Genomic DNA, 22,704 nt, shown 5'->3' on the forward strand with positions numbered 1-22,704 from the left:
TTTACTGTGGGTGAGATTTGAAAAATCGGGTTATACTATTACAACCAGACTTTATACGGTTAAACAACAGTTATTTTGTTCTTCGTTATTTTATTTGGATATAATTATACGAACAAAACATTTTCCAGCAGTAGACTTAAGTTAAAACAAAAGCATCAGCGGAGCTTGGAAAGAGTTTCCCCATGCGCGCGCGCGTGTGCGTGCGTGTGAGCGCGCGCGCGGTGGCATTACTTACTCTCTGCGGTGGCGGGCCGGAGGCAGGACGACAGACCCAGCATCAGACCCCAAAACAAGGTCAAGCGGCTCCTTTCCGTGTGGGACCCCATTCCTGTATCAGTAAATCCGCCAAATCCTGCAAATAAAAATGTCGAGGGGAAGGAACAGTGGCCCAAACGTCCTCGAAATTATTCAACAGATCCTTCCCTTATGTGAAATTTCCAGCCAGTCCCTTTTTTAGCAGTTAGCCGGCTAATGGAGCTAATAGCTACCACAGACGGGCTAGCGGGATAGCCTGCTCGCGCAGGGTCCAGAATCACTGGTTTATCCCCCTGACTGCAACATGCGTATTCATAGTTCGGGTTTATTCCCGCCCTCAACGACGCCGCACTGCTGTGTCTAATGAAACCAACGCGGTTAAACTGGCGGCGGGGAGTCCTCTGTAATCCGCATCTTCACACTCCATATCTGGTGGGGGGAACGTCCAACGTCCCCGCTGCTGGAGAATTCCTCGGGAGACAGAAAACGAGCCAACCCCCCCTCACTAACACACGCGCAACTAAAAACGGGATGAAAAGAGACCGTCTGTGGCGTACAATAACATGTTAAATTAATGCGCCAGCCTCCTCGTGCGAACGACACGACGTTTCTTTCAAAATATCCAGGATGGAAATGTAGTTTCAGACCACAGCCTCCTCCTCCTCCTCCTCCTCCTCCTCAGCCGCTCATCGTGCACACGCGCTCCGCGTTGTTGTTGTGGGCGCAATTCACCTTCATATCAGCGGAAATATTGATTGTTTGACCGTATTGCTCTGGCTCTGGCCGACTACTTGGGGTTATTTCAAGCGCTGCGTCGATGGCTGACGTTGGCTGAGCCGGGCGGCGCCGTCAGACAGATCAGGCGTACAGGTACGTACAGTCTCCTGCGATCCGTCTGCAGTCCGCCGTGCTCGCTGTAAACACGGCGCGCTGCGCACAGATCGTCTCCGTTTGCCAAGAAGAATCACTCCGCACTTCTGCCCCGCCTTCCAGTCCGTGAAAGTGGGCGTCACTCCAGCTGCAGTTTGGCGACTGTAGAAGCGCTGGTTACCATGGTGACTGGTCTGGTACTCCCAATGAGTCAGTTTTAGCCTTGTGTCCTTTAATAACAATGAAATATAGATGTCAACAACAGGGCCCCGCTTCCCTTTACTCCCCATTAACATTCCACAGGATTCCACAAGGACCACTTTGCTACGCCAGCTTTGAATGTACATTGACATCAGACAATCGGGTCATTCGTTGCTAATCTACGACTAGTCCAGCAACAACCATACTTTCTAATTCGCCGAATGCGTTACTATTAGCGCTTTTTCTTCAAAGTCCAGACACCGTCACGGATCTAAACTGTAGACGGAGTGAGACTTCAGATGGTACCTTCTCCTCTCTGCTCGCCGCCGTAGCGACTCCGTTTACGACGCGGTGCGAAGTAAATCCGGGACGCTGATCCAGGATCGGGGTTGTTTTGCTGCTAACAAACACGCAGCAGCCTATACAAAGATCGTGTCTGTCTGCACCACCTGTAAATGCACTATTGCGTGCACGCAGTCACAGCTGGGTCTTTATGTCGATGCTGTTTCAAGCCTGTGATTCATAGTCTACAGGTGAAAATACCCTTTCAGCCATCGTACTCACATATTGCTTTTGAGGGCCTGAGTTATGTCTGTCTTATTGTTATACATAATACAATGCCGTTTTTGAGAATGAAAACAAATAACCACATTGATCACCCCAGTGCCTTGGAATATTCTATCACAAAATGCATCTCCTAGTCAAGTCTCTTAGAGCATAATTGCTTGGTAGCAGCAACTCATGCAACAACATTTGGCTCAGGGTTTCCCTTGGAGACACCGAAATGCTGCCATCTTGAGGGAAAGGGAACCAACTGCAAGCTTCAAATCTACTGTCATACACTGTACATCTCAAGAGGAGGGGATAAAAGCTCTCATTTGCTGAATTAAAGAAAATCTCCATTTATTCCCTTCTGAGACATGTTTTCATTTGCATATGTTGTTGTTATGCGTGGCCACAGTGGCCATAGATCCAAAGCCCATGACAGTGTTGATGCTTGGCCATGAGCCACAGACAGGATTTCCAACGGTTCACCTTGGCCTTGCATGGCCTATTGAGCGCCAAACACACCCACTAGACGGAGAGGCTAAATTATGTCATAGCGTAATCCTCCTCTGTGTACGAGTAGCTTACGATGCTGTGAAAGGAGCAGACGGTAAACAAAAAACGCACAGAGGAAAACCGCCTGACCATTTTGATTATCCAAGTAAATACAGGCCGCTTTCATCATTTCACAGAACAGGAGCACAGATTATTTGAACGCCGCACATTACCTCAGCTCTGGCACACAGTACCCGGCATCCGTCACACCCCAACAATTAGCACTGCAGAGAAGAAGACAAAAGGAAATGCACATTAAAGCTGAAGTGAATATCAGCGGCCACCCAAGAGTCCAGCATACAGTGAGTCACCCTCTAACAAGTGCCCACTGTACCAACATGACCTCCCTGTGCCAGAGAATGCTGTGCCTGTCCACTTGCATTTGTTAAGTCCCCATGAAGGCAGCCGGCGGGCCCACCTACCTCGACTGTCCCGGTTGAATCCATTCTCGCACTGCACTCATGTGGAAATAAGCCTGTTTACCACCAACGGGTCACACATGCTAATGAGCGTCTGTTTGTTTTCCAATGTGCTCATACAGGAGGAAGGGAATTTAAAGGGGAAATAATAGATGATATGCAGACAACAGCCCGGGTGGCTTTGCTGCGCTAATGATGGAGTACAACAGAGAATTAATGGAAATGAAATCAGAACAGGAAATGTGGTCTCACTGTTTGATGTTCGCTGGGTTCTGATCATGCAGAAATGCTGAGTGTCAGGTGGCCTGGTTTGGAGGCAGTGGGGTAGTTGTGACTCAAGAATCCCGCTGATGGGCTGACGATAGACCCAAAGCTTCAGGAACCCGCAATTGATATGTGAGGTAGGGTATTAGATTTTCAGATCCATAAACTGTAGATCCTACGCTCATGACACAGCCACAACCAGAAGTTTTATAATTTCCTGTCTGTTGAAAGCGTCTGTTGATCTGTTCAGAATCGTGAGGCCACTCATATAAACAATGTCCCACTAAATATTGCGTTTCCTTGCGCCCTGAACAGTACACATGCCATGAAATACACCCAAATGATGTGAGAATACCACGGAATAGGCCCACAGTCTTGTTCAAGGTAGAAGAAAACCCTAATTCTTCAACTGGTTGTTAGATTTCTTCACAAAGAGACCCGTTTCGATTGGCAGCTACACCTTCTCTTTTCTAGGGTTTTAAACTGGTGGCCCCCAGGGCTGTGTGCTCAGCCCCCTCCTGTTCACACCGTACGTCCATGACTGTTACCCCAAGCATGAGAACTATGTGGTGAAGTTTGCAGATGACCTTGTAGAGTGGTGCTTGGAGAACAATCCACTGCTTAACGTAAGAAAAACCAAGTAGCTGATTGGTAGCCTTTAGAAAAAAATGAGACCAAGAAACAACCACCTGTCTGCATCGAGCTGGGGTGTTGCAAGCTAACAGCTTTAAATTCCTGAAAATCAGCAAATAAGACTTGTAATGTTGAACAACATTGTAATAAGACGAGCATGCGTGTTACTGATTACCTTAACAATGGTTGTGTTCCACTAAAGTGTCCCATTGGGACAACATGAACCAGATACATTGCAATCAGCCATCGTTCTACGACTGCTTTTCCTTTATAATGCATTTATGAAGAAACTCAATCAAGATTAATGTCTAAGAACTTACTGCCATTGTCCTTTTATTCATGTGTTTCTTTCAAACAAATTCTCCTGACGGCTGCTAGTCACGACACAGGAAGGCACAGCTAGTGTGATGTCACTGCTTTGAGATTTCAAGGCAGCGTGGAGACAAAGATACAAAGAGTCCAGTAAATAGCGTGATGCCTCAGTTGCTGGTGCATTAGTCACAAAGACTGCAAAGATTATGTAATGTGGCGGTAAAGATTCTCAGAGCTCCTAATGACACATGGGAAACAGAGAAATAGGGGCATCTTTAACAATGTATCCTGAATGGGAAATAAAATAAGCACCAATAAATTGCTATATCACAGAGCTCTAAAGAATCTAAATATATCTCCTTTAGGTATTGTAATATTGTAAATGTTAGTTGTTGCAGTAAATATTGTATTGTATTATTTGGACACAAAAGAAATATTCTACTGAGATCAGAATCAGGTACACAAAAAAGTGCATTTAGAGTGAATTAGTACCACTAAGTGCACTGTGAATATATTCATCTTCACATTTACTGAGACAAATATCTGACTCAGATCCCTGTTTACACAATTCTAAAAATACTTTTACTGGTCATTTGAGTGTAGCCGCGTCCTCATTTCTCGCCATCTCAGTCCTTCTCCTGCCCGGAACAAATAGTGTGAGGCGTTCGTCGGAGGTCGGCTGCTGAATGTGGTGACACAACCGGATGTTGCCGATGCGCTGCTCATCCGGCAGCTGAAAGGCTTTGAGCACCCTAGCTAGCGTTCATCGTAACCGTCAAGATTTTAACATTTTAACCATAAATCCACATTGTCGCTTGACAGCAAAAAAGAAGAGCCATGATCAAAGCCATCCTGATATTCAACAACCACGGAAAGCCGCGGCTGATCCGATTCTATCAGTATTTCGTAAGTATTTGTGGAAGTGTCGCTGTTCAAAACGTTAGCATCTCTCTGTTGCTATGCTATGTTCACTCATTAACTTGTGTCAGCTGGACACACGTCTTGTCAATATTTCGTTATAGGTGTGTTTGTCTGTGTTTACACTGTTTGTCGTTAACTTTACAGCTTGATAACAATGATCGCTGCGACCAAACCGCTTAGCTAATCTAGACACTTTGTTTAGTGTCACTTCCTCTTATTCAGGCATACACATACACATATACTCTTTGTAACATTTGTATACTTTTACCTGCACTATTAAGCGGTTGGAATTTGTCCTTAAGATTAAACACAGGTTGCTTGTATACTCTCTACAAATACATCACATACGTCACTACTTGGTAATTCACTAACTTTGACATGACCTGTTTTTTTAGGCTTTTAACTTCATTGGTTATGATTAACCCGTCGCCAGTTTCTCCTCCACACAACATCCCATAATGACGAGGGGGGAAATGTTTTGGGGATGATTTTTGCAAATCTATTAAAAATAAAGAACGAATATACAACATGTACATGTTTTATTTTCATGTATGTTTCTATGTTTAAGTATTCACAGCCTTTGCCACGACACTCAAAATTGAGCTGCACCCTGTTTCCACTGGCCATCTACTGCAGCAAATCAGGCCTGAATATGTGAAATGCAGAAGCCACTCCTCGGGTAAAAGGCACATGACAGCCCGCCAGGGGTTTGTCAATAGACCGAACAACTGTCTGGAGGAAACCAGGCACTGCTCACAACCTGGCCAGTACCATCCCTACAGTGGTGCACGGTGGCAGTGTCACTGTGGGGGTGTTTTTCAGCGGGAGGAACTGGGACACTAGTCAAGATTGAGGGAAAGATTAATGCAGAGTGCAGAGACATCCTGGATGACAACCTGCTCCAGAGCGCTCTGGACCTCAGACTGGGGCGACGGTTCATTTTTTAACAGGACAACAACCCGAAGAACACAGCCAAGACAACAGAGAAGTGGGTTGGGTACAACTCTGTGAATGTCCCTGAGTGGCCCAGCCAGAGCCATGACTTAAATCGGATTGAACATCTGTGGAGAGTTCGACGCTCCCCATCCAACCTGATGGGAGGCTGAGAGGTTCTGCGAAGAACAATGTGAGAAAGTGCCCACAAATAGGTGTGCCAAGCTTGTAGCATCAAACTCAACAAGATGTGAGGCTGTAATTGCTGCCAAAGGTGCTTCAACTAAAATATTGAGCAACGGCTGTGAATAAATATGTACATTTTATTTTTCGTACATTTTTAAGCTTTTACTTTTTTTTCACTGTCATTATGGGGTATTGTGTGTAGAATTTTGAAGGAAAAAATGCACTGTATGTTGGTGCCTATTACCGGACTGAACTGAGTTTATTTTGACACAACACAATGCTCCTTTATCACCCAAGTGAAGGCCTTCAGAGTGATAACCAAACGAATGGTTTCCACTTAACAGGCTCACCTTTTCTTGCAGGCGGAGGACATGCAGCAGCAGATCATTCGGGAGACTTTCCATTTGGTATCTAAGAGAGACGACAATGTCTGCAACTTTTTGGAAGGTGGAAGGTGAGAATTGCTGTTTAACCAGCTACCATTAGGTCAGAAAATCACACTTTGAAAAGGGAATAACCAAGCACATATTCTTATCTAAAAAGACTTGGTGTCTGTTGGTGATGGATTCCCAAATTACAATTTTAATGTTGGGCTTTGATGTACTATAAACTATAAACCCTGCGCCTTCAGCATGTTTCTCAGTCTGGCTCGACTTCATTTGGCAGTGAAGATGAGCAGCGGATGACTGCAGTAGCATCACTTTATCCATAAGATGGAAGCAGAACTCACAAAATTTTCATTTCTCTAATCCACTCATTTACACACCAGACCCTAAATGGCAGTTTCATAGCACATTCTTATTTGTTTAATACCCCGCTGTCACAATTGCTCACAGCACAGAGCTGGAATCTTCTAGCGTTGTCTTTTTGTTTCAGTCTCATCGGTGGCTCCGACTACAAGCTCATCTACCGGCACTACGCCACCCTCTACTTTGTCTTCTGTGTGGACTCGTCTGAGAGTGAGCTTGGCATCCTGGACCTGATCCAGGTGAGCGGATACCCTGTTTTCACACCTATGTGTAGGGTTTTCCTTGGCCCTCAAGCTGCTTAACAAGCTCCTTTTTATTATATAACGCTGCATCTGATTCATCTGTTGCCTCCTCACCTTTTAACACTGGGGATCTGAGAAATGAAACTTAACTCTGCTGCCGGTCTTCATGGAAACCCCCCTGGAGGAGATGTTAAACCATCATGAAGAAAACACAGATGTATTTATTGCATATGGGATGGCAATTAGCGCCCTAAAAAGTGAAGCAATGCCACAGACTCGTTCAGTCCTCCCACTGATTGCTGACATCAGATATTTATCAGCGGTGAGTCAGCGTTGTTCTCAATAATTGTAAATTTCAGCAAGTGGAAACAAAAGACATGCAAAACAAGCAACAACCAGAGAGTGGACCACTACATTACCACCCTAAAGCAGGAATAGATTCAATTAATAACCTTTTAGTAATGGTATTGATATTTGTTTCGGTATGAGACATAATCCCTGGCTTCCTCCAAGTTTGGACCGGGGCCATCTGTACTTCACCCATTTAGCAGATTAATAAGAACCAGACAACAACATGACGCCTGACTGTCCACATGTTCTTCTTCTCGTAGGTGTTTGTGGAGACGCTGGATAAATGCTTTGAAAACGTCTGCGAGCTGGACCTCATATTCCACATGGACAAGGTGAGTTGGGCTCGTGCTCGGAAGCCGACTCAGCAATAAGAAAATGATTGAAAAGAAAGGCATTTTGCAGAGGAGACTCAGTAACTACAAGTAAAGAAGGTCAGTGAAGGCTGCTGGGTCAACGTCCACATTGGCAAATCATTTCATCATCACACTTTACGGGGGCCAGTTTATTGGTGAGGCCATACGTATATTAAAAGTACATCGGCACAGTACGCCCTGAAACCGCATCAGTGAGAACATGGAAATGTTTTCTTCACGTTCGCTCCATTATGATTACATTATATGTGCCAAGAGTGTTTTTATATTCAACGGGTCGGTTGGGGTGAGCGTGGTGTAGTTGCGTGTGTTTCTTGGACCTCGCTATGCGGCCAGCTGCGCTGCTGCAATCGATCCAGGTCCTTCTGCTATATGGGCCAAGAACTTCTTTTTTTCTTATAATAAATAAAACTGGGCTCTTGAGATCATACTGTCAATGTTGAAAGATCTCTGGAAAGCCTCTTTTGCTTGTGAGTTTCCTGTTGTGAGAGCTTTGTTTGTTTGGTTTGGCACAAAGGTTTCTCCTTGCAGACGATGTGTTTTTTAAATGATTGCATGTGACTTGTGCGGTGGCGACTCGTAGAAGGACCCCCCCCCCCCCCGCGTTGCACAGCGTGGGCCTTCTCTTCTCCACCTGGAGCTGACCCCGGAGTGATGCCAGAGGCTAATCGTGTACATCTATACGTCCATCTTGATTTCCTCTGCAGGAAATTGGTGTCATGTGGTGCAGTAGGAGTTTGGCCTGAGGAATGTTCCCAAGAAGGAATTAGGAAATATCTTTACTAGAGACTTTTCTATATTGCTTTTGTAAGGAGAAAAGTAGGAATCTACTAAATACTACACATTACTCATTTCAAAGGAGCTGCAGTGATCGCTCTACTTTCATCCTTAACCTGAAGGCAGTGCTGCATCATTAGACGGTGTCATGTTCCGCCGCTATACTTTCTGCCCACAGGAATTTACGACCCTCGATGTAAGAGGGAGAGTTTAGACCGCGGGTGAGCCATGGGAGCGGCGTTCCAGAGACGACTGAATCCTCCAACATTGGCTTTTTTCCTCTCTCGTCCTGCTTTGTAGCATTTGGTATAAAGAAACACAAATGAGCTGAGGAATGTTCAGATGCGGGATGCTGTGATGCCGAAAGTCCCGCCCCCTCTAAACCGTTGCAGCTGGCTGCGGTTTCTATTCTTACATTTTCTCTCTGACATCCAAGTGTTCAGCTGCATTTAACCCCAAGACACCCATTCCAGTGACTGAATGGCTGTGTGCTAACTGCTGTGTGTCGTCCCTCCGCAGGTCCATTACATCTTGCAGGAGGTGGTGATGGGAGGCATGGTGCTGGAGACCAACATGAATGAGATCGTGGCCCAGGTGGAAGTGCAGAACCGCTTGGAGAAGTCCGAGGTCAGTCCGTCAGCCGCGGTGACGCTCCTGGGAGTCAAACAGGTCTCATGATGACGCGGTGTTGTTGAAACAACTGACCAATCAGAGCAGCTAGGATTGTGGACATCATCTTCCCAGTGCTAGCTGGCTAAATTCATAAACAATAGAGGCAAGCATTGATGAGACTGATTCAGCTCAAAGAAAAACAAGTGGTTAAAGGAGTACTCCTTAACCTTTCTCACACATTTAGTGTGTGAAATGCTGCTGGTGATGGCTACTGCAGCTTCTGAGTCAAATGAAGTCCATAGTGTCATGTTTTGGGTAGTACAATTATTTTGTCATTTCTTTCTGAAAAATATAAGGAAACACCCAAAACACAGTTAGCTGCTTAGCATTAAGACCTGGTGGAATAGCCAGCAGATATCTGTTCAGTGGTACTACTTGAACTTCCTCAATCATTTACAAGTATCACAGCAGGTAAAGAGTTTTCATTAAGCTGTAATCACATGCAGCCTCAGAAGGTGTTTTCCCCCCCTTGTTTCGGCAGGGAGGTCTTTCAGGGGCACCTGCTCGCGCCGTCTCTGCTGTGAAGAACATGAACCTGCCCGAGATTCCTCGCAACATCAACATTGGCGACATCAATATCAAAGTGCCGAGCCTCTCCCCGTTCTGAACAGCCTGCTGAGCTCCGCAGGGCCGACGTCCTACTGATGCTGCTCCGCTCCGCCCGGTTCTGTCGTTACTACAGAGAAACCAAACCAGCTTCACCTGTGGACCATGGGACCACAGCAGCTCATCCTCCCCACCATTTCCAATCTTCTCACATCAACTGGCGACAAGCAGTGGACTTTATTTGAGTTCTGTTGTACACAAGTTGCATATTGAGGCCCGTTGAAGGATTTGCACAATAATGTAAAGTTTGAATCTTTAAAATATCAAGAGGAATTAATATAGGTGTATTTTCCTCCTATCCTTATTGATTTCTTACTCCCTCCAAAAGAAGGACTGTGCTGGCCCAGTGCCCATTTCCCTGCTCAACTTCAACTTGTCCAAATCTGTGTGTGTGTGTGTGTGTGTGCGATTTGGGGTTAGACTCCTCCACTTGGCCCCCGGCACATCTTGTTTTCCTTTCGTTATATATTGTCTCCTCGACATCCTCATAATTTGCTCATGGCTCTCCTGGGTGTGGATGCTGTGTAGTTCTAGCCAGGCTCTAAAGTGCTGCAATAGTAACATCTGTCTCGGAGAGGCAGAGTCGTGTTTGTGTCCTTATTCCATGGTTTGTTTTTGGTGATTAAGTTTTTTCAAGCCAAACCTCCTCAGTTTTACTGTTACGTCCCGTCAAACCTGTCTGTGCTTAAGACTTTTATCGACGTTGTAAATTAAGTTTAAAAAAAATAAACCCCTCCCCCAAGGCTGTGCTTTGCTCATTCAACAGCTTTTGAAAACGATATCTCGGTGAGCAGGTATGCTGAGTCGCCGGGCTGTGGGGAACCATCATACCTGCTCAGCACACTCTGAATCAGAGTTCTTTCCGCTCAATTGCATTGTCATGTTGATACAGCCGCATTCTTTCAGTGGCCCCCACCCCTGCACTTTTTTGGGGGAGCTGGGGTTGGTGGGATTGAGGGAGCTGTTCCCGCCCAACATCCCCTGGAAAAACCTGTGGTGAGATCTCGCCACATCCCACATCCACACTCACAGATGCAGGCTGTGAGTGTTTCACATCTGTCCCGGGAACATTCCAGCGCAACTTCCTCGTCTCCTGCTGACTTAAACCAGAGCACGGGGTGGACGTTCAGCTACACAAGCTTTGGTATGTACTGCTCTCCCACGTTAACATTTAAAACATGCTGCATGCTGAGTTTACTCCTTATACTGCAAGCTGTGCCTGATACTACCAGCCTGTGCATTAGCTTTCCAGCCTTTGGCATCGGGTGCAGTGTCGCGCTGAAGAGTTTTATCAGAATTTATCTGCAACATAAAGATTCACAGTGCAGTGAGTAGACTGCATCCACTTGTAAACGCTGGCCTTCAGTTTAAATGCAACATTTAACAAACCCCTGGTAAGCCCTTTTTTAGTAGTATGCAAACCGCTTGACCTGTTGGCTTTGCAGTGGATTTATTGGTTGTCAACATCCAGCATGTGTAGTACAAACTCTGCACTGTGCAATGTGGAGCGTTTCCAGCAAAGAGCCGATAGTGTGGCCCACAGGTTCATGGGCAGGTAGAGCGCTGACGTCAAAGCGTGCATGGCCACTAAACCTTTTTTTACAGTCAAATTCTTGAGATAAGAGGACCTGTTCTACAAAGGCAACGTCTGGGACAGTGTGGATGAAGCATGCAAACACAACCACCCTGAGTCATGCTGGACATGTACTTCTCCACATAACACAGATTAACAGTAAAATAAAATAACCGCTCTCTATCTGCTTGTTAATCGGCAACACGGACTGATGGCACCTTGGAAAACAAGCTTCTGACTAAAGCTGAAGCTAACTAACAGATGAACAAAGCCTAAAAATGTAGAGACTTTAAGAAGGATAACAGAATGCAATGGATGTCATGTGTGCCAAATGGACAGCAAAAAAAACAAACGTAAAAAGGTCAAATAGGTTCAAACAAGTTTCTGACTAAAGCTACGGCTAACTAGCAGATCTCCGTCCAGCTAACTACCATTTCAGCTTTGATCTCATACGATGTGGTGAAGCCCCTAGGCACAAAATTGCCATTTCATTAATGATATTGATTATTGATATATCAGTATACATATTGATAATCGTGGGGTGGACATTAGTTTTAAGAATTCTGCCTTTAGACTGGCGATGTTTTCATGTTTCAGACGCTGCAGAGATTACAGGTCTATGTGTGTGCTCTTACTAGTTCACTAATTCTAGAGCTCTGTCTCTTGGATGATGACTTTCAGTTTATTGATCTCTAGATAGCCCTGATAAAGTACATCCAGATAATCTTAGTTATCTTATCCTCCCGTTTATTGCTACCGGGTCGTAATAAACTGTTATATACCGGACAGGGTAGAATTGATAGGAATTCAATCATAAAAAACGTTTTTTTTTTAAATGTTGCTTTTGTAATAATCCAATGGACAAATATTGTTCAGCAAATAAAGCCTAAAAATGTAAAACTTTAAGAAGAATAACAGAATGCAATGGATGTCATGTTTGCCAAATGGACAGCAATTAAAATACAAACGTAAAAAGGTCAAATATGTTCATTCAATACGGCAGAAATGACTCAATTATTGAGTGTAATAAGTCAGCTGTGCAACACACCACTGCAGGGACAAACACCCTCAACCTGTGGGGGGGGGGGGAGGCACAAAGACTTCGGGAAAGAAGTAAAGTCCGTAATGTTGGTTTATGATGACGGTAATAGTAATGTGATGAATATTAATATGGATAGTGATAGCAGCATGACACGAGGCAGGAACAAGGTCCAGATAGAACCATGAAACCAAGTTAATGATGTCTGTTAATGTTGACAGTAATAGTAATGGGAATAATAATGGTGTTGTAAGCGGTAGGTGTCAGCAGGAGTCAGGACCAGATAGAACCATGATCCATGGAAACCTGTGAGGTGAGAAAACACGAGCTGAATTAGTGATGTGCCTTAATGAGACAATGGGCCTATAGTTACCACACACACACAATGATCAACTATCAGTTTAAAGGCTCGTAACCTGTCTGTTGTACACAAATTACACATTAAGCAAGCCATTTGTTTTGAAAAAAGCTCAGTTTTTGTCATGTGAAGTGGGTGCAACGGAGTCAAAGTCCAAAGACAAGAATGAACTGGCTTGAGTTAAAGATTGAAAAGATATAGATGTATGCAATGCATTTCATTGTTGAAGGATGCTGGTATCGCTGTGCTCACTGACAGTTTCTCATGTTCTCCCACATGTACCATAATAACACATATGTTGGTGTAGAGGAAACACCTTTGTGCACATACAATCAGAAAGGAAGGAAAGAGGGACCTTTTATGGTCTACAGTTCATTAGAATTGTGCTAATGTCATGGTTTGTCACCAGCTGTAAATGTAGTTTATCACTAAGACGGTATGTTTTATGATCTAACGCCGATATCTGGGTCCTAATGATCTTGGTTCTACAGAAGTGAAACGGTCGGTTTCTATCACGGGCGACCTGACCTACTGTCTTTACTATTTCCACCCTGCTGGTTATCGCTTTCACCAAAAAACCCAACGAGGGGGGATATGTCACATTATACACATAGTCATAGACAGCAATCAAGGATGTGCACAGCAACAAGAGGGTCATAAGAGGGTCTAATATTCATGTTTACACATAAGACTTCTTAGCAGGAACCAGAATTACAGTTTAGAGATTGTGTTCAATACTCATCCTCTGCACAGGTTAAAAGAACAAACCACTTTCCCCAAAACACTTGCAAGTGTTACATAATGCAAAAACCCATAATTGAGATGACTGGGGTGTAAACCGGCAGACAAACACATTTTTTTTAACCCAAAGGCAACCGATCCACTCCTCTGCTTCTTTTCCATGAGCTGTGCTGCAGCAGATAGACACGCTGTGTATGTTCTGACATGATCTCTGCGTCTTCTCTGGAGGGCCATGTAAGAAAAAAGTAACCAAAAAGAGTGGTAAATATATATTTGGTAGATCTTCTGGTGGCAGAAAACTCTGTTTAAATTTGAGTTGAGGATGCTGTGAATGTGTGTTAATCGAATAACTGAAGATGATTTGTGAAAATCTGATTAAATTACACTTTTACACTTCAACAACAGTTTAAAAAAAAGGGCACATTTTGCACTTTTCTAAAATTTGCTGACCAGCCGACTAAATGACCACGGCCCTTTTTCAATCCCTCCTCAGGTTCTGAATTGGCTTTTTTTTTCCACGTCAATAGCTCACCCATTAACTGGGAAGGAAAAAGACCTGCTGTGCTGGACCAACACAGAGTGAGACCCCTCCGAGTCGGACATGGGGAAAGTCTACTACGTCAGTAAAAATGTTGGCCTCGGGATGCTCGTGCTGGCGGTCACTGCTCTGGTTACCATCATAGCTCTGTCCATCGCCTACGACAAGGAGCGAGCCAGGAATCGGGGCGCGCCCGGAGACGCAGCGACAGGCGGCACCAGCGTGCCCGTGGCCCTCCCCACCCCCTCCGCCCCGAAGGAGCCCTGGGACCACTACAGGCTCCCGGACTCCCTGGTGCCCGTCACCTACAACGTCAGCCTGTGGCCCCGACTGAAGCCCGGCGCCGACGGCTTGTACGTCTTCACCGGCCGGTCGGCGGTGGTCATCAGATGTGTGAAGGAGACCGACCTCATCATCATCCACTCCAACAAGCTGAACCTCACCGGCCTCCACGGGCACCACGCTGCGCTGACCGGCCTGGGGGAGGCCGTCGCGCCCGCCATCTGGAGGTCTTGGCTTGTCGTGGAGACGGAGTATCTGGTGATCCAGCTGCGCGGCAGGCTAGCCGTTGGAGCGTCATATGTGCTTGACACCGAATTTCGGGGGGAGCTGGCGGATGACCTGGAAGGCTTCTACAGGAGTGAATACACCGAGGGCGGTGTGAGGAAGTAAGCAATGGCATGGCATAGAGGAGCACCATCATGGTGATCTGAAGGGAACCAGCGACCCACAGAGTTTTGTTTTCCCTGTTTTCAATCAATCACGGTGGTTTTGGTGTGAATTGCCTTTGTGTTGTAGACGTACACGCCCCCCCCCCCTTCCCCCCCCCCCCCCGTGGGGGTATTGGCATTCTCAGGGTGGGGCATTGATTCCTAATCGCAAAAGACCTATTTTTCCCGATGCAGCCATATTACGACACAGAAGGAAGGTGCTTCTACTCATTGTTGAGAGGGTTGTGAAAGCACGAGATGTAAAGACTTGGTGGTGCTTGTACCTCTGGATGTCACGTCTGTGCTGATACGGGTGCAGAACCCTGCAGGAAAGTGCTGCCAACAACAATAATGTTGACCAACTTGACTAACTGATTCTTTAGACATTGCTGTTGATTTTTTCAAATGTTTTTTTTGTCTCCACAGCCAATATCCACGAAACTAGCCCATTCACACTGAACCAATCCAGATTGATGAATACAGTGGAAAATGAGAATATTTGAAATAGGGTTAAACTGTACTTTAATGGAAAGACATAATTGCCATGGCTCCAATGTTCCTCTTGGTCAAGTCTTCTGCCTCGTTGCTTTCTATTTTGTGGTAAAGCTTCATTGGAACATTTTGCAGAGTTGTTGCTACCTCACAGATGCAAGCTACGTATGCGAGGAAAACCTTCCCCTGCTTCGACGAGCCCGCCATGAAGGCTGTCTTCAACGTCACCATCATCCACGACCAAGACACCATCGCTCTGTCCAACGGCATGCTAATTGGTTGGTGTCAGAAGCATGACTTTCTAACTTAATTTTTGTCACATCACTAATCTCTACAGAATCTCGGCCAGTTCGAAAGCAAAACTGTTGGAAAGTTACAGAAAAATAGGAAAAACTTTTTCAAACACAATCACGCACTGAAATAGTGCTCGGAATAAGATAAATGACTCGTGTTACTTTCAGGTCAGAGTGTCTTGTGTGAGACAGTGAATAATCAATACCCAAGACATATTACAACTCTAGTCTTCCCCGAACAGGCAGTGAGGACTCGGTCATTGACGGTGTGCCGGTCAGACAGACCACGTTTGAGCCCACAAAGAAGATGTCCACGTATCTGCTGGCGTTTATCGTCAGCGACTTTCATAGCATTAATTCAACCATGAACAACAATTTGTTGGTAAGGTGTTTTTTCCCTGTGGCTTTTACATTACCAGTCGTGATGACATTCCTGTGACCCCAGAATAAATAAAAGAAAGGATACTTTTCTGTTTTCACTGACTGAAGGCTGACTCGTTCTTTACAGATCCGAATTTGGGCTCGAAGGAAAGCCATAGAATCCCAACAGGGCGACTATGCTCTCAGCGTTACAGGGAAGATCCTTCAGTTCTATGAGCACTACTACAACGCTACATATCCGCTCTCTAAGTCAGGTAAGTCACTATCCATATGCCGTGTGAGGATAGAAAAATGCATGTCATTTCCTCTATCCCACTTAGCTAAAAGTGAAAACTAGTTTCATGGCATCCAAAGCACATTAGGATTCATCCTTTGTCCTTACAAGTTTATATGACATTGCCATCCCTGGCCATGCACATAATAAATATTGATATGCTCTCTTGTCTGCTCAAGCTCATTTCAAAAGCCAGATTGTCAGCAGACATATAATTACACGATACGTAGGTTAATAGGTTAATATTTAATCTAAGAAAATAATTAATCAGCAGCATTTCAACCTCACTTTTCTTCTGTTTTTCTAACCGATTGCCGACAGCAGTAAAATTCTACTGGATCAAGTACTGATCATGGGATCAGATCAATTCAATTCCAAATTTACCAGCACAATCTTCTTAGACGTCATGATGATGTCGGAATTGCAAGGTAATGTTAAAATGCTGAAGAATTCTCTGATTTTTGATGCATTTCTTTTCTTCCCCAGATCAGATTGCTCTGCCTGACTTCAATGCAGGAGCAATGGAGAACTGGGGTCTGGTCACCTACAGGGAAACGGCCCTGCTCTTTGACCCCATCATGTCCTCAACTGGAAACAAAGAGAGAATTACAACTGTCATCTCCCACGAACTCGCACACATGGTAGTCGGCCGTAATACTTCGGACAAATGGCCACCATTGCATCTGATCCAATTTAAGTGATGGAAGTATGTGTAGGACCCTCGAATGGGACATACACATAAGCCCATGTACTTCCTTTACAAAGACGAGTCACTAGGGACAAACAAGCCCTGCTCCCGTTTGAGATCTATTGACAGCCCGAGACCAGACACGTCTCTCTGGTTGGATATTTCATGAGTTGACCTTAAGTTTCAGTGTTGGCTAAAATGGTTTCTCACTGTCTTACGGCAGCAGTCTCCATGGAAACGTTAGATCCTTGAAGCTGAGGTGAACTGGTTACTGTGGTGGAACTCTTCATCATTGTGTTTTTGTTTGTAGTGGTTTGGCAACCTGGTGACTATGAAGTGGTGGAATGACTTGTGGTTGAACGAGGGCTTCGCGTCATACGTGGAGTACCTCGGAGCCGACTACGCTGAGCCCACCTGGAGCATGGTACGATTTACCTTTAAAAGATGGCGGGCCTTTTCAATTGTATTGTGCTGATCAATGACGTCCCAAAAGCAACGTTTCCTCATTCATCCGTCTGCTTGGCCGCAGAAAGACCAGATCATACTGTCTGACGTGCACAAGGTGTTTGCGATGGATGCCCTGGCCACCTCACACCCGCTGTCCCGTCAAGAAGAGGAGGTCAACACCCCTGCTCAGATCAGCGAGATGTTCAACACAATCTCCTACAGCAAGGTCTGCTTCTCTAACGACATCCCACACCTAATCTTAGAAACGAGCCACTCACCCTTTCACACATTTCTCAAAATGGTCATTTATTGGTGTTGAGTAGTAGGGAGTCTTGTTTTCCCATGAATCTTATTGTTTCCTGAACAAGTAGCCTCATAATAGAAACATCCAAGGAATTTCTGTGTTTTGTGGTGTCAGGGAGCGGCGGTGCTCAGGATGCTGTCAGAGTTTCTCACTGAGCCTGTGTTTGCCAAAGGACTCAGTGTGAGTATTGAGGCTTATAAAGGGCCTCATCATCACTTCATCACTATGTGTGTGGGCACAGGACCAAACCACATTTATTTTCAACCATTCTGGTGTGTGTGTGTGTGAGTTCACTTTAAATATTATTCACTGTCTCTTCTCAGTCTTATTTGAACACATTCGCCTTCGGCAACACGGTGTACAGAGACTTGTGGGACCACCTCCAGCAGGTCGGTACAGGTAAACACTGAAACTGTCACCTGGCAATGAGGTCCTTGAGCGTGTTTTTAACTTCATCTGCAACTCTTTGTTTGTTGTCAGGCAGTTGAAAATACTCCAGGTATGCATATTCCTCACACCGTCCACGACATCATGAACCGCTGGATTCTGCAGATGGGCTTCCCAGTGGTCACTATTGACACCCGGACAGGAAGCATCACACAGAAACACTTCCTGTTGGATCCAGACTCCGTCGTGAACCGGCCCTCTAAGTTCAAGTATGAATCAGTTGACCATATCCTCCAAGGTCCATGTACTTAACAAAAGGTACAGAGGAAGCCATGTATTTGGTTAAGTAAAGTATTGCAAATATTGCATTTTTCATGAAAGGTTAACAAAATGTACCACCAAAGGATCACAATACTTCATGAGGGGGACACACAATCCAAAAAATACTTTTTGACATATTCTATCCAAATACAAAAATGTGAACCACATGGTGGTGAATAATGAAAAAAGTTAGGGGATTGCCTTATTTCTCTTTAGGCCATGAATATCACAAATTTTCCTCACAGGGCTTTACAATCTGACCTCATCAGGAATCCTGTTTTCCGGGAACCTTCATTATTTCACTTTGTTACTCATTCTTTTTTTTAATCTGTGTTCATCTAGTTACACATGGTTTGTCCCGATCAAATGGAAGAAGACAGGTGTGGAGCAGCACCAGTACTGGCTCCTTCAAGAGACAGGTGCTCTCACAGTAACACGCATTGCTTTTCTAAATTAGCTCTGAAAAGATTTCCTACCAGAAAAGCGGACTCCATCAATCCCTGATCAACTGATTATTTTGCACAACTTTCCTTCATATGTCCCACTAGACGTCCATTCTCAGATGAGAGTTTCAGGAGAGGACTGGGTACTGGCCAACACCAATGTAACCGGGTACTTTAGAGTCAACTATGATCTTGACAACTGGAATCGCCTCCTCTCCCTGCTCAACACTAACCATCAGGGGAGTCACACGTCCATTCACCTTTTTTCATCCTATGCATGACGAGTTTGTTTGTGCTGTATGGCCACCATCAGATGAATACAACAAGAGAGAGGCCATGACCTTTTGTCGAGGTTTCATTTGGGCTTGGTGGTCTGTGTCCATGTGAATTTGAATGTACTTGTTTGTCTGTCCTTTCTTTCAGGCCTTGTCAATAATCAACAGAGCACAGATCATAGATGATGCTTTCAACCTAGCAAGGTACAGACAAACAATTATGTTAAGTATTACTTCTTTTACACGTTGCATATCTGCAAAGAATTGTCTTCATCCTCTAGAGCCAAAATAGTCAATATAACATTGGCCCTGAAGACAACCAAATACCTGTCCAAGGAAAGAGACTACATCCCCTGGGAGTCAGCTCTGAGAAACCTCAACTACTTCATCCTCATGTTCGACCGCACCGAGGTCTACGGGGCGTTACAGGTTGATGCCGCTTTACTGTGAATACAAATACACACTCAGAGCGACAATATCAACACAACAGCCCAGCGGGGCCACAGAGTCGGTGAGACGGTGTGAATTGAGTTGTGTAGTTTTAAAGCTGATTTCTCAGAGCGTCACACTGGTGAGGAATTCATGTTTTAGGGTTTTACTGCCCATACATTCTCTACCTGAAGGCAGTTCATACATATTTAGTATAAGCATTCAATTAGACTCAAGGATGAACTGATTAGAATGTCAATGGTTAATGACACAGGAATTCATATGGTAGTTATTGCAATTTCACACAGACCATTATGTATGTAATAAAATAATGAATTGTGGACATTTTGGAAAACCATGATTTTGAAAGTTTAACTTTGAAGTAAATCATGTGTGTGTTTGGCATCAGTTTGTAGCTACATATCACTAGCTTCATTGAAATGGCCTCGTTGCCTTGTGCTGTCTCACTCGTTGTGTGAACATAGCTCAACAGGACAAATGGATAAAGGGAAAGTGTAAAACAACTTAAAAACACGTCTTCTTTCACTTTAGACATACCTCAAGAAACAAATTCAACCACTTTTTGAGCACTTCCGGACAATAACAGAGAACTGGACCAAAGTACCTTCAGGACACAATGATCAGTAAGAATCTGTATACTAGAAGATGTATTCTTTATATTGAAAATTAGGTAACTTACCATTTGGTAACTTGATTCAGATGAATGCGATCTTTAATTTAGACTACTACCTTTTCCACAGCTGTCACATGTTTTTGGTGTTGTCATGCCATCATGACGTTTTCTTGCATTTTCTCAAACATCCCCCTTCTCAGGTATAATCAAATCAATGCTATTCGAATAGCATGCAATATGGGTGTGCAGGGTTGCAGGGAGCTGATCAAAAGCTGGTTCAGCCAGTGGATGGAAAATCCACATCAAAACCCGTGAGTACACAGCAATTAAAGGCTGATGTTTTCTGTTTCAAGATATCCTATTCCCGACATTCGACTGGTTATGTAGGCTTTGTAAATTTGCCACGAGGCCAAAAAGACGGCTGGCTACTGTACCAGAGCTGGAGCTCGGTACCAGTGTTGTGTTACGCACCGGCTGCATGTCGGGGAGAGAGTCTCTGTGTTTGGCTATGATTTTCTACTCTGTGTGTACCTTGATGTTGACCAGGATCCATCCCAACTTGAAAAGCACCGTTTACTGCACGGCCATAGCCTTCGGCGGTGTGGAGGAGTGGGACTTTGCTTGGAGAATGTTCAAAAACGCCACTCTTGCATCCGAAGCCTCCAGGCTCAGGGCGGCCTTAGCCTGCACCAAAGCACCGTGGCTGTTGAACAGGTATGTGCAACATGCAAATTTGTGGGAGCTTCCATCTTTAAGCAGTTTGTGAATGAGACACCCATCTAAACATGTGCTGTGCCAATGACTCCACTTTGACCACAAGACCGGACAATGACCCATTAAAACCAGAATAACATCCTTAAATGCCACAGGAAGGAAAACAGTCCATCAGCACACTGACTCTTTATGTCTCACAGCAACAGCCTTGGCTAACGTTAGTCACCATAAGACAAGCTCATATTAGACCAACAAAGTCTTTTTCTTATGGCAAAAAAAGTTTATTGTTGCTGAGAACTTTTGTTTTGATAGTCTTTTAATTTGTGAGATGGTGAATTTGCTATTACTCAGTCAAAGGTCTTTTCTGATGGGTGAGTCCAATCTTCACCTTAGTTTCTGCCACTGAGAGTGAATATTTGCTGAGAATTCAGTCTGAAAACTCCCATAAAGTGAAATTGATTTCAAGTAGCTAAGGGTAATTGCTGAGACTCAATTTGGATTCTTCTGTTATAAAATAGTGTTCTGGTAAGGCTTTGTTTTGGCCCGAGTCAGGTACCTGGAGTACACCCTGGACCCGACGAGAATCCGAAAGCAAGACGCCACATCTACCATCCAGTACATTGCCCAAAATACTGTGGGGATGCCGCTGACCTGGAACTTTGTCAGAGCAAGATGGAGCTACCTTTTTGAACAGTAAGCATTACATTACATTACATACATGCAAGCATTACTTACCACATACAGTATTAAATGCTGCTGATGTTTTGAACAGATTTTGAGCCTTCAAGCATGTTCCCACCATCATACCTTGCAGTCTTTATTGTTTTTTTATGTTTATTATCAAAGGCAGAGTGTAGTTATACATTAAACTTTTACACATTTTACATCCCCCCCCCACACACACTTTAATTCCTTCCCCCAAATCTCCCCCCGACACAGAAGAAATCGCACCGCCTCATTTGCCATAAAGCACATTACAGTATAAGTGCAGGAGGTTTGTACAGACACCCAGAACAAGATATCAGCAGTCATACGTCAATGAATCCAGTGAGAAAGTCTTCAGTCTTCTTTGTTGACAGGGACATTTATTTGGTGTCAGACAGATGTTCACTTAGGTCAACAACAGGGTATTTCACGCTGTCCCTTCGCTGGCCTCTATGTGTATATCCCGTAACAGCAGCTTTCTTCTCTCTATTAGGTATGGACGAGGATCATTTTCTTTCTTTGGTCTCATCCACGGAATTACAACGAGATTCTCTACAGAGTTTGAGTTGCAGGAGGTACGAAGCCCACGCAGCCACAACCACACTGAAATAAACCCAATAGTTCCTCGAGGATGTTTAGAGTAAAAGAAAAGGCAACAAATACCGATTTTCAGTTTGTCTTTCTTTACTTTCCACAGCTGAATAAATTCAAAGAAGACAACCTCCATGTTGGTTTTGGCTCAGCCACCATGGCCCTGGAGCAAGCTATAGAAAAGACCAAGGCCAACATCAAATGGGTGGCAGAGAATAAAGCCCATGTGATGAACTGGTTTAACGAGGAGTCCAAATGAGAACACCAGGACGCTCAAAATGTCTTTTTAGTTGTGCCGTCAGGGATGTGAAATAAATGACAAACACTTTCATCATCTTCTTCCTTGAATCCATTGCACAAAGTCAACTGACACTTGTGGGTCATCTTCTTGAGTGGAAAGTGTCCAATACGTGCTGTGCAGGGGCCACGTGTCTGATCGCTGGGATAAAACCATTGAAACGAATGATACTTACAATACATTTATCTACACAAAAATGCACATAC

At 44.5% G+C, this 22,704-nt stretch overlaps 3 protein-coding genes across 4 annotated transcripts in view; 2 read left to right on the plus strand and 1 right to left on the minus strand.

The window, feature by feature from the left end:
- igf1rb (insulin-like growth factor 1b receptor) overlaps positions 1 to 2,594 on the minus strand; it is a 35,679-nt gene extending 33,085 nt beyond the window's left edge. Inside the window, exon 1 of the mRNA XM_037455535.2 lies at positions 236 to 2,594. Within this exon, the coding sequence (XP_037311432.2) occupies positions 236 to 326 (91 nt within the window). The 5' untranslated portion in view covers positions 327 to 2,594. The remainder of the gene's footprint in view (positions 1 to 235) is intronic.
- Positions 2,595 to 4,702: 2,108 nt separating this feature from the next.
- On the plus strand, positions 4,703 to 10,606 carry ap3s2 (adaptor related protein complex 3 subunit sigma 2). Its single transcript, XM_037455590.2, has 6 exons — positions 4,703 to 4,961; positions 6,458 to 6,549; positions 6,972 to 7,083; positions 7,698 to 7,769; positions 9,105 to 9,212; positions 9,739 to 10,606. Exons 1-6 carry the CDS (start codon positions 4,893 to 4,895, stop codon positions 9,862 to 9,864), a joined length of 579 nt encoding a protein of 192 aa, XP_037311487.1. The 5' UTR covers positions 4,703 to 4,892; the 3' UTR covers positions 9,865 to 10,606.
- Positions 10,607 to 10,674: 68 nt separating this feature from the next.
- On the plus strand, positions 10,675 to 22,529 carry LOC119198410 (aminopeptidase N-like). Of its 2 annotated transcripts, none has more exons than XM_062562056.1 (21): positions 10,675 to 11,007; positions 14,102 to 14,780; positions 15,450 to 15,592; positions 15,850 to 15,989; positions 16,116 to 16,242; positions 16,749 to 16,903; positions 17,261 to 17,374; positions 17,480 to 17,623; positions 17,816 to 17,881; positions 18,025 to 18,090; positions 18,182 to 18,357; positions 18,752 to 18,828; positions 18,958 to 19,087; positions 19,272 to 19,331; positions 19,409 to 19,556; positions 20,109 to 20,200; positions 20,391 to 20,501; positions 20,737 to 20,904; positions 21,457 to 21,597; positions 22,103 to 22,184; positions 22,307 to 22,529. In XM_062562056.1, the coding sequence occupies exons 2-21, from the start codon at positions 14,176 to 14,178 to the stop codon at positions 22,457 to 22,459; spliced, it is 2,898 nt and encodes a 965-aa protein (XP_062418040.1). In that variant the 5' UTR covers positions 10,675 to 11,007; positions 14,102 to 14,175; the 3' UTR covers positions 22,460 to 22,529. The 2 variants fall into 2 exon arrangements, with proteins under 2 accessions (XP_062418040.1, XP_062418039.1); XM_062562055.1 differs by having other exon boundaries at positions 10,676 to 11,007; positions 14,068 to 14,780.
- The last annotated feature ends 175 nt before the right edge of the window (positions 22,530 to 22,704 follow it).

This window comes from Pungitius pungitius, chromosome 4 (genome assembly GCF_949316345.1).
Source record: "Pungitius pungitius chromosome 4, fPunPun2.1, whole genome shotgun sequence".
Classification (NCBI taxonomy): domain Eukaryota; kingdom Metazoa; phylum Chordata; class Actinopteri; order Perciformes; family Gasterosteidae; genus Pungitius; species Pungitius pungitius.